This window comes from Caretta caretta, chromosome 1 (assembly GCF_965140235.1).
Source record: "Caretta caretta isolate rCarCar2 chromosome 1, rCarCar1.hap1, whole genome shotgun sequence".
Lineage (NCBI taxonomy): Eukaryota > Metazoa > Chordata > Testudines > Cheloniidae > Caretta > Caretta caretta.
The window spans coordinates 123,148,617-123,161,117 of NC_134206.1; the positions used below are offsets into that span (position 1 = coordinate 123,148,617).

At 38.7% G+C, this 12,501-nt stretch overlaps 1 protein-coding gene across 1 annotated transcript in view; it reads right to left on the bottom strand.

Annotated features, from left to right (window-relative positions):
- OCA2 (OCA2 melanosomal transmembrane protein) overlaps positions 1–12,501 on the bottom strand; it is a 291,900-nt gene that overhangs the window by 79,468 nt on the left and 199,931 nt on the right. The window contains exon 21 of the mRNA XM_048858880.2: positions 5,006–5,099. Coding sequence (XP_048714837.1) covers positions 5,006–5,099 — 94 coding nt within the window. The remainder of the gene's footprint in view (positions 1–5,005; positions 5,100–12,501) is intronic.

A 12,501-nucleotide genomic window follows, 5' to 3' on the forward strand; every position in this document is an offset into this window, starting at 1 on the left:
GGCAACCTTAAAATCTCCAGTCTACCATGTTCACTTTTGACTTTAGAAGCTTAACTTACACTGGTCAGAGAGTTCCCCTGAAGAATTCACCCTGTGTAAAGGGAATATCTGTTGGCATAAAGCTGGCAAATACTCAGGGACATCCTTGAGAATTAGGGAGCTGTGACTGGTTTCTGAGAGCCTATCCTCTCCAGTGTACCTGGGAAGAGCTGTTGCTGCCTCTCCTGTGCTGCATGAGGCATTGAGCCAGTCATGTCCACCACTGCCTGTGGACTTAGAGGAAAGTTAGTTGTTCCAGCTCCACCCCTACCTGCTTTTCAAAAAAAAAAAAAGGAGGGGGGGGACAGCAAGCAGAACTGAAGAAATCCTCTCAGTATATGCCATTTTAATCTCTCCCCACATGTGACCCTATGAGCATCCCAATGTCAGATGGCCAAGAGCTCCCTGGCATATTGCAGTGAGTTCCAGCTGTCCTGACCAATCCAGGGGACTCTAGTTCACTGTTGTCATAATCTGTATCTAAAAGGGGTCATGCAAAATATCATTGAAAAACTAATAACTCACTGAAATTATGCTTCTTAAAATGTGTTTGAAAAGCCATGAATAAGCCCAGTCTGACCTAGACAAAGCATTTGGATTAGTTTGCTTGACCGGCCTGCTTGTCAGGCAGAGAGAGTGAAGGTACATTTATATAAAAGGTAAACAAAACCATCAAGCTAACAAACAGAGGCGGTAACGACTCGAGTATCACCAGCAGATAAGGGACCAGCATGAAGTCTTCATCAGATTTCATGGCATCTCTTCCCAGAAGGAGGAAAAAACTTTATTTGAGAACACATTTCAATGGCATACTGGACTATAAAGACAGGGTGCCTGAGCCTCAAATGATAAGTAATTGAATCAATTGATTACCTACTGTATAACTGTATTATAAAAGTGTATGAAGTAAGGTCTTTTATGAAACCTAACGACACAGTAGTGATTAATGTCATTGTGAAATGTATGTATTAACACTATATGAGTACTTATGGATACTCATTGATATTTTGCTTTAAAATCTGTGACCAATCAAAGGGAGAAAAAGGTTTTCTCCCAGAGAGGAGGGAAGGCAGTTAGCCACCTGTCTCCAATTAAATTAAGCAAGATGTGATCAAAACAATGGAATTCCCATTTATATACAAATCGGCAGGGAGGTGGGAAGTCCACGGGAATGGAAGAACAACTTGAGGTCATCTTGAGTCTGGGGAAAAAAACTGAGTTTGGGAAGATATAAGGAGAAAGAAGACACCACCCTGAAATCCATCACTGGACAGACACAAGGTGCTAGAGCTCTTGAAAGCTGGGAAAGATGGGCCCTTCAACCAAGGGGGTTAAAGTTTCTGGGAACTGAATGTAGGTGGGAAACATACTTAGGCAAAGATCTTTCACTTAGGAAGATAAGAGAAACTAACATCTTGTACTTCTGTGGAAGTTCCTGACTGAGAGAATGTCAGCGATGGCTGGAAAGGAAAAAGACTGATAAGAAATCAACTTTGAACCAAGGCTGTAGCTTGTTAAATCTTAATCACTAGAAAGCATACTTCACATTTATTTGCTTGTAACCATTTTTCCCTTGCACTTGAACTCACTTAAAACCTTGATAAGTTTGTTGATAAATTTGTTTTACTTTTAATCTATACTAAGCCAGTGCTGTGTTTGAATATAAGTGTTGTTGTCCAATTAAGGCAACAAGTTGTTGTGCTTTTGTCCTTTTAAAGGAGCAATGGACCTTATGACTCCTCTGAATGTTTCAGAATATGGCTGGGCATTCCAGGGCAGATGGTTTTGGGGAAATTCAGGATTGGGGGTGTATTGGGGTCACTTGGCTAGTAGGAACCACAGCTGGTGAAGACCAGAGTGTGGTTGTAGTGTTACTAGCTGGCTGCTGGAGTCAGAGTTGCTGAACCAGGGTTGCCTAACCATAGACAATCCATAAATTCTTGTATGCTGGCTGGGAGCATCCATACAGAGAACTACAGTAGCAGAGCGTTTTAAGGCACTCAAGGACAAGGAGTGACACAACCTCTCACTGGTCTGGATTGTACTCCAAAACCCCACTTCCATTGCAGAGCTGGGAGAGTAGTATGAGTCTTTTCTCATCCCTACCTTCCCCCAAGAGTACCCACGACCGCATGAGGAGCAGCCAGGGGCAGAAAAGAAGCAGCAGCATACAATTTAAATTCTTTAGTACTAATGTTCAAGGGCATTATCCAGTGCCAGGGAAAGGGCCAAGTGGTGAACTGACCCTCCTACACTAGCCTTCAGTGTGTGCAACAGCATTTACCCTAAGCCCTGCTAATAATATATCAACAGAGTCTTGCTGCTGTGTACTGCTAAAAACAACCTGTAAATCCATGTTTGGTGAGTCAAATTGCACTGGTTAGTCAAATTTCCCTATGTAATGGCTTGTGTACTTAATTTCCTTGATTGCATGAGTGGCTGGTAGGATCCAGTCTCTGCCCAATGCAGCAGAGAATCACATTATAATTGTATTGTATAGTTACAATACAATAGGATTACTTGCCCTCATGGGATTTCTTTACACCATTTCAACACACATAAATTCTTCCTTTGTAATGAATTTCAAAAAGGTCATCACTGGTTCTTTCATACAAGAAGATTGGTCTAGTCTTTTTTAGCTGCTAGAGCACTTTAAACAAGTGTATTCTGAGCATTTTTCATTCTTAAGTTCCAGTCACGGGTCTCTCACCAAGTTCCCCTTCACTGGCTTCCAAGATATAGCCGATTGTTTTGAAATGTGAGCACCTGCAGGCCATCCATCCACTGACTGACATGTTTCATTCAGCCTTCAACTTTATTTTCAAATAATGGCAAAGGGCTGTACAGAGAGTTCATTTCTGAGTTTACTAACTACTAATGATAATGCTCTATCAACCTATTCATCTAAGTACTTAGTATCAGAGCACTTCTTGTATTCACATAGTGCCTTTCATTTAAATAAATCCCAAAGCACTGTTTACACCTTTACCAATTTTGCATACTTCACACATACATGATTATTTTCTCTCTTTAACAGCACATGATGATACAACAACAAATATGGGCAAGAAGGTAAGTGAAACTTTAGAAATGGCAGCTGAGTTCTACTAAAAAGCCCAAAGGGGTTAGGTACCTGAGTCCTGTTTAATTCCAATGGGGTTTGGCCACCTAACTCCCACTTTTGAAAATCTCAGCCAACCACTTTAATGAAAGCATAGTAGTATCTTAGAGATGCACAGAGGCAAGCATGAGTAAATTCTAGAAATAAAAGGATACTCTGACACTTAGGTTTGTCTAGACAATCAGTTGATGCACAGCAAGCTGGGGAGTAAACCTACAGCACACGAGCGTGACACATGCTAATTGTCCATGTGGACCCTGCTACCATGCACTAAAAGTTCCCTAGTGCACACTGACCAGTTGCTGTTTGAAATGAGAATAGACTAAAATGTACTCGGGAACTTTTAGTGCATGGTGGAACGGTCCACACACATGGTTAGTGCACGGCAGGCTAGTGCACTGTAAATTTTCCTCCCTGTTTGCTGCAAACTAACTTTTTGTCTAGCTAAGCCCTTACTTTAACAAATGCTGATGCTTCATACCCCTGTGATGAAGAGGGATAGCTCAGCTGACGAAGTCACAATGGTGACTATGAAAAGATGTCCCAATAACAAATGATTGGTATAGTATCCAACCTCTGCAATGCACCCTTAAAATTCAATCTGTCAATTACATCATTATAATCCTTGCTGGGTATTAAGGTCATTTGAACTAGCAATCACTTATCTGAATAAATGAGAGAGGCCTGTATAGCTCAGGAAGCTCAATTTGGGTTTAATTTTTGTTGTGGAAAATCAACATGAGTTTTAGCAGCATCTAAACAAGTATCTAAATGTTTATAAGATGAAATATAGAACAGTACTATAAATTAAATTAAATTCTTACATTTAATTAAATAATTAATTAAATATTAAATTCTCAGGTACTGTCAGCAATCAAAATCAACATTAGGTTTATTATTCTACTAAAATCACATGCTATTTTAATTGCACTTAAAAACAGACTAGTCAGTACTTTGGTGAGATCCTGGTAAGAATGGTAACTCATTCATAACCAATGACAGTGAAGTATTTGTTGAATATAAAAAAGAATAACCAGCATAAAGGTGAATTAAAGTGCTACCAGATGGCTATCCTATACAGCTTTATAAATTAGAATGCCGACTGGGCCTGCAACAGATCCTTGTGGGATTCCTTTAATAATAAAGTTTGGCAGAGAAATAAATCCATCTAATTTATCACATTGTTTTATGTTGAGGCAGATTAATTACAGCAGCAACACAAGGAACCCAAGTTAGCACCAAACTGGTATTTTATTTTTAGCTAAATACCACCAGGTTCTATTCAGCTCTCCTTACTAAAGCACAACTCCCACTGACTTCAATTCAACTTGACATCAATGGGTGTTTTGTCTGAGTAAGGAGTGCTAAATATGGCAGTGAATAGATCTGTATGTAGTCTTCTGGGCTTGAGCCAAAGCCCACTGACGTCAATGGAAAATCTCCCAATGTCTTCAATGGCCTTTGGATCAGATATTTAGATCACAGATATTATACATTAACTGCATGTCCTTTTAAATAAGCCACTATGGCATCTATGAATCTGAATGCTAAATTTATCCTTTTCTTTTTCCTCACAAAGGATCTGAACCCTTTAAGCACCATCTGGACTGCTTCTCTGTGCATTTAGACTACGTTATGCATATCTGGCCTTCAAACTCAGATCAGAAATAAACTCTATTATAGGGTATGCTGCAGACACTCATTAAGGGCCCGATCCATTGCCCTCCAAAGTCAATATGAACTGAGTGTGCTTTCTATAATAAAATCATAGATCCTTATTACACTTGAGCTATTCTGTGGAATGTTTATACATACAGTAATGCTGAAATGATTACATTCCCTTACCTCCAAGACAAGCACCCATGGCCAATGAAAAGATTAGTGGTTTCACAGGCAGGTTAACATCAGGATCTTGACTCAGGTTGAGAAGCACAGGAATCTGTTATTGAAAAAAATATAAACAAAAAACACATGCATATATATACTGGTAATACTAACCATGAACTGAGGATCAACAAAATCCATTTAATTAAACAATTGAAAATGCCAACAAGAGCTAAGATATAACACTGATGTGTTTACAAGCATAGAATTCTCCTCTTGCCTTTCGGGGACTTCCCAGTAGGAAGGCCTTCCCTGCTAGAGCCGTCTTCACCATCTGAGCCAATGCCACAATTCAGACATAAGACCCTAGCAGTGCTTGATTGAATTAGGGCCGAGCAGTGTAGAAATATCCTGGCCATGATCTGAGACCTGGAGGACAGCTGGCATGTTAAGGACCCCTTAAGTGTCCCTTGTGGAGGGGAGGCAAAGGAACAGATGCAGATCCAGCACAGTAACACCCAGAAAATAGTTCTCTGTTAGGCATTCAAGGCCAGATCACAGACTCTTTATGACACTCCCACTAGAGAATCTGGTCCTATATTTATAGTGTGACAGTTGAGGCATTATTGATGGGCTTTAGCCCCATTTGTTCCTAATGATCCATTGCCACTGCTGATTGAGGCCACTGAAATCTACTAGAAACAAGGAGTCACACCAGGAAAGTACTTGATCCTTTGTATCTTTTCTAGAGACAAACATACATCACAATGATGTAAAATAAGAACAAAAATCTTGTAATTTTCTTAAATTAAAAGGGGGCATCCACATTTTAAAATCTTGTATAAACTATATTTAGAAATGTTAGAAATTCGAACGTATATTTTTACCCCACCAGTTTTATTGTTATCTACTTATTTGACAAATTGATTTTTCCTTCAGTTAGAAATGCTGTGACTTATTCTTCTTCTTAAGAGTCTACTTAGTCTCTGTCAAAAACATCAATAGGGACATCCTTCTGAGAACAAAAGAGACAGCAGGATTGGATTGTTTACCTTTAATTCCCTCAGATGGCTGCTTTTGCAGCAAGAGAAGAAAATATTGAAAAGTCATGCATTATCAATAGATATTTTTGTCTCAGCGATGGAGTGCTGTCTCACATATATTTTTTTCTTTTAAAGGAACTTGGAATTCAACATATAATCATCACCAAACAATAACTGTTATAAGTCAAATTTTGGGTCTGACATACTATAACCTTCCACATATCTGAAAAGTATTTCTCCTGGGTTTAGGATTTTAATGTAGTGAACACATATCCTTTGATAACAACAGCAACTCTCCACAAGCAATGCTGCATCTTGAACTTGAACTTTCAATAACTGGATTGGAGTTGAAAGAGAAATAGTCAGTTTAAGTTCCAGAATTCCATTTCAAAATATTTCACTGAGCCAAGGAATGCCCCAAGTTTTGTGCAGACATCGTGAACTACCCCGGCTGACAAACACAGAGTACAGAGTCTCATGAAAAGACTAATTCTTAATGCCCCCAAATCAAAGTTGGATAAAACACAACCACATTGTTTCAGTTCCATCCAAGTGTTTCCTCATTCTAATGACACTGAGTAGTGTATGTAGGAACCAAACATCTTGCACTTCAACAGTAACTCTTGGAGGGTGTGGCAGGGTCCCACTCTCTCATGCCTCTTCTCAAATCCACAAACAGCTCAGAGACCTTTTTCTAGTAAAACACCACGTGTATTTACAATATTGTTTTCCACCACCCTCATACATTATATGGCCTTATATCTATAGGCCTAGGGAGCCCTCAGCTCCTGAGACAAGGAGGGAAAAGTACCTCCCTCCCATCCTCTTCCTTCCTTTTATATCATCTGCCTAATGGTCTAAGTAGCCTCCTAGTTCTCCTCAGCACATCCATTAGGCACAGCTCTGATAATTGGCTCTGCTCTGGAGTCATTAATTAAAGCTGCAGTGACAAGAGTGCTGGCTCATCTGCTGTTGCCTTGGCCCGTAGGGCCTGATCCAAAGACCACTGAAGTCAACGAGACTCTTTACATTTTCTTCGTTGGCTTTTGGACCAGGCCTTTTGGATCAGGCCTTTCATCACTGGATGTCTCCTCTTTTAACAATGATATTTTACACAGGAGAAGTCAGTGTATGAACTTGAATTTAAGAGTAGTAGTTCTCCATTTTTCCCATTAAATAACATTTAATGTCCTTTGCATGTTAATCTATACAATTGTATGTGCTATGCATCAGTTTTGAACACACTCTGAATGCTTAAAACCTCAATCTCATTTACAGATTCAATTAACCCAGTGCTGCAAATAGAGACATAAAATATTAAATGGTTGGAAGGAAATGTGGCATTCTAGGCTTCAATATATATATTTTTCAGATGAGGATTCCTTATAAAACAGTCTTTGAACCAAACTGTATATATTTACAAGGGTCTGCAGCAAGTCAAGTTTGGTTATTACAAAACAGGATGCATTTAGCTAAAACAAACACAATACTGTTACCTTTCCCATATTTATTTCATGTTCTTTGGAATTCAATAATGTTTTGAAATTTTTTTAGTGCAACATAGCGCCCTTCAACAGAGGCAAAAGCCAGTGTCTATTTGTGTGTCAACCATATGCCAAAGCTTATGCTCATTTCTCCTACCCTCGAGAGGGACTACAAACAGTACAGACAACAGTAGTTATATGAGAGCAACAACTTTATATCAGGAGATTAATGTTTCTTTCTTTCACCCCTTTCCTTGTTTTTATTGAGGAGAAATCTCTCCTTCACTAATTTCTAGTGAGCTTGCTAGCTTTGCTGGAAAGTTTAATGTGCTGTTGGCATGATTTAGGGAAAGTGAAGGATGGGGTTCAGCAGAGCAAAGCCAACTTCTCTTTGCCCTCTCGCTACAGGGCTAAGTGCCTGCCTGCAGATACTGAGACAGATGGTATGTCTGTGGAAAATAATTATTGCACCTGAAAGTAAGAGGAGTGCCCTCAAACACGTTATATTAAGGCAATCCCCTCACTAACCTTGATTCTATAGATATATAAACTGATGTGCACAGAAGAATCCAGGCATCTAACAGCTTTATATAAATGACACATTTAATTAAAATAGTGTCAGTTAAGAGTGTATTTATTTATACTGTATTATATGTTATGGTTAGTGCATGGGATGTGTCATGTACATAAAAATAAAGCAAATATAAAAATCTGAAGATAAACATTTTCTTCACTGCTTTTATAACACATATGATTACATTGGTATTAATTTATGTGGAGTCAATTTTATAAATGTATGAAACACACATTGGGGTTGTTACATTGGTGTAAATAAACAAAAAAAAACCTGTAGGAAACACCAACAAGTGGGAATCAGCCTCAGGAAATAAATTCAGATCCAAGAAGTATGAATCATTCTACAAGATGCAGTATGTCTTCATATTCCTCTCAGCTCTGTGCCATAAAAGAAGCCTGGGATGATGTCCCCAAAAACTAAAGGAAGACTGTAAAGCAGTGACTCTGAAGAAGATTTGGCGGACATGGTGGATAATCAGCTGAACATGAGCTCCCAGTGTGATGCTGTGGTCAAAAGAGCGAATGTATCCTGAGATGCATAAACAGGGGAATCTCAAATAGAAGTAGAAAGGTCATTTTACTCTCTGAATTTGGCACTGGTGCAACCATTGCTGGAATACAGTGCTCTGGTGCCCACAATTCAAGAAGGATGCTGATAAATTAGAGAGGGTTAAGAGAAGAGCCACAGGAATTAATAAAGAATTAGAAAACATGCCTTATAATGACAGACTCAAAGTGCTCAATCTATTCAGCTTAACAAAGGGAAGGTTAAGGAGTGACTTGATTACAGTCTAAAAGTCCCTACATAGGGAACAAATATTTGATAATGGGCTCTTCAATCTAGCAGGGAATGGTATAACCCATGGCTGCAAGTTGAAGCTAGACAAATTCAGACTGGAAATAAGGCATAGATTTTTAACGGTGAGAGTAATACACCTTTGGAACAATTTGTCACAAGTTGTTGTGGTCTCCAGCACTGACAACTTTTTAATTCAAGATGGGATGTTTTTCTAAAAGATATGTTCTAGGAATTGTTTTGGGGGAAGTTGTATGGCCTGTGTTAGACAGAAGGTCCGACTAAATGATGACACTGGTACCTTCTAGCCTCAGAATCTGAACCTGAGTCAACAGGTTTTGTGGGTTGTTTCAAATCCCCTTGCTGCAATTGGAATGGAGGGCACTCAGCAAATTATTGATTTTGGTATGTGACTCAAACAAAGGATTGAAAGGGATCTCCCAGGTCACTGAGTCCAGTCCCATGCTATTGCAGGCAACTCCATCATATAATCCCTATTCACAAACTTATCAAAGCTCCATTTTACAACTAGTTAGGTTGTTCATCTCCACTATTCCCATTAGGAGGATGTTCCAGAACCACATTCCATTGATGGTTAGAAACCTTCTAATTTCTACCCTGAATTTGTTCATGGCCAGTTCATTCCCATTTCTTCTTGTGCCAACATTGTCCTTTAACTTAAATAGCTTTTCACAGTTCCTGGCGTTTACCCCCCTGATGTATTTATAGAAAGCTATCATGCCCCCACTAAGCCTTTGTTTTGCTAGGCTAAACAAACCAATCTCTCTTAGTCTCCTTGAGTAAAACAGGCCCTCCATTTCCTTGATCATCCTTTGTTTTACATCATTTGCAAACAAAAATATCACAAAGTGGGCATACTCAAAACAGGGCATATTTTAAAAATTTGATAACATTTTTTCATACAATTTCCTTATCAAGTTGCCTAATTACCAAAGATATTTTTTTAAGCAGGAGCTTTATCTGTCCTTAACAGGCACAATCTTCAATTTGATCTCACAGTGAAAAACATAATGATGATTGGTACATAATTCATTTTTATGACAAAAACCAGTCACACACGTAGGATGTTGATTAGACTGTAAGATCAAGCAGAAGGAAAAGCTAGGGTGACGGGGAAAGCCCTCCTTGAAGCACAAATATAGAAAATGCATTACATTTTGGCTGTTAAGCCATGGAGAATGTGGTAGGGGAGGCAGTGAGGAAGAACTGTGCAGCAGCTCACTCAGACAGAATTATTTTTTCTACTCAAGGTAATTCATGCTGCTGCAGCAACAGCAGATCAATCACCCTTTGAAAGGGAGTGATGGGCATTCCTCTCTCAGCCTGCTCAGTTCTGATAGGTAGTGATAGAGTCCCTCTCTCTCTTCCCACTGGGAAGCTAGAAACACTGCCAGTACTACTAGGAAGAGTGGCTTCAGCTACCCCCACAGGTCTGTGCCCAATGCCTGCATAGGGGCAGAAGGGAGGGTGGAAGGTACCATGTCACATCTCTCCTGTGCACACGCAAAAGGCTACCCACAAGCTGGCCTGCACATACTTGATAATGGTATGTTCTTTATTCAAGGGGTTGGTTTTTTTAGACTTTAATTTTATATCATGTTAATTCTTGGTACATATTTTTCTAAGAATTACACACTAGAAAAGTGTTTGTTTGGAATGAAAAGTGCACACACTGTTCAGAATGTGTATTCATGGAAAAATGTATTTGTAATTCTCAAAACTGTCAATGTCTCATTAAGGACAGTCTGTCTCTGCAGATTGCTAGGGTCTAGTCTTACCAGTGGACTGGAATACTGAAGATTGTACAGAACACTCTGGTATAGGAGACGACAAAGGGAGATCCAAAAATAAAAGTGGCATTGAGGACATTAGTACCTGTGAAAAATACAGCACTGAAAATGAAGAGCTCCTGTCAGTTTTAGAGATTAAAAGGTGCCAGGTCAAAATCAGTCTGGTTTCTAACAATGAATTGTCAAGTTTCAGTCACCTTGCCAGCAATATAGTTAAAAGAAATTATTTAATACAGAATATTGAGAAAATAGTATTAAAAGTCAATGAAAACTAGGATTTATTATGGCTACCTTTTTAGTCCCTGGTAATAAAAGAAAAAAATATATAAATAGATGGCTCAACATATGCAGCTTACAAAACAAATCAATTAAAATAAGGAACATGATTTTTACCCCCATTATATCACCTAACATTTTTAGGGGGAAACTCCCTGGCTATTGAATTAACAGTGCTAAGACAGCGAGCATTTAAAATGAAAAAAATAAAGCATTTAAGCAGGGTTGTTGTGGGTATATCCAACATACACACACTAAGGAGAACAGGAGCATTGAAAAATCAAGAATATTTTTGTGGAATGAAACAAATCAATACTATGTGATTCACCATATACGTTCTGCAAGCATAAACAGCCAGACATTGTCCAACATGAAAAGCTTACAGTTCTGTACATAAAACACAAGAGATACAATAATTGAGTAACCACTCTCTGAACTAGTAGGCCCTACTCTTTTGTATCTGCCCTTAGATATATATAGATACAGATACAGTGGTTTTCAAAAATTTTAGGCTGCATAACCCTTTCCAAATAATGTAGTCTACTGTGTACTGCTATATGAGATAGGGTCATAATACACCTATGATTAGATTGCCAAGTTTTATTAAATAAAATATGCCATTACGGAATTTTTCTTATGTAGCCCCTTGTTGAGAGCTCATGTACTCTAGTTTGAAAACCACTGAACCAAATTATTGTGGAGTTTTCTTGTGGTTGCTCTTTTTCTTACAACACATACCTATTACAAAGTTTAGACCAAACTTATTAGAATGTGTTGAAAACACACTTTATTGCTGAGCTGGATGGACAGAATCGTATGGTTCTAAGACATTGACAAAATGCTGAATTCAACTGTCCAATCTTTTGTGATCTTGCTTCCTGAATTTTCCATCATTTTGTTAAAATGAACTGTGACATCATCTCCTTTTAAATGTAGATTTGGGGTAGAAATCTGGATCTTCAATTTTAAATGCTTGAAGTGAACAAAAGAGTTTTAGGATTACAATCCGTCAGACAAATTTCAGCCTCCTCTTCTTGTTTTCAGCTCAACCACCGACCTTTGTATTTGGAATCAATCATATTTGTTAAGCAATGGAAAAATTCCATAGATTCACTTAATCCAATTTTTGTTTTGTTCTTGTGTGGCTCCTGTTCTTTGTCCCTATTTAGACCAAACTAGATTAGCTCCAATGATTAGAGCATTCAACTGGCATGTGGGAGACCCAAGTTCAATTCCCCTCTCTGCCTGATACAGAGAGGGGATTTGAACTTCAGTTTCCCACACTGCAGGAAAATGCCCTTACTACTGGGCTAAAGGTTGCAAATGCAGACTGCCTCTTCCAGTGGATTGGGCCTCTCTGATTCTCTCCTGTTGAAGCTGTTCCTTTTTTATATAAATAATTAAATAGGCATTGGAGCAGGGACTTGATCTTGGGTCTTCCAAATTCTAGGTTAGTGCCCTAAGCACCAGTTTTTATAGAGTAGTTCTCACTCTTTCCTTGGCCCAAGGACTATTCATTGTCATTATGAAT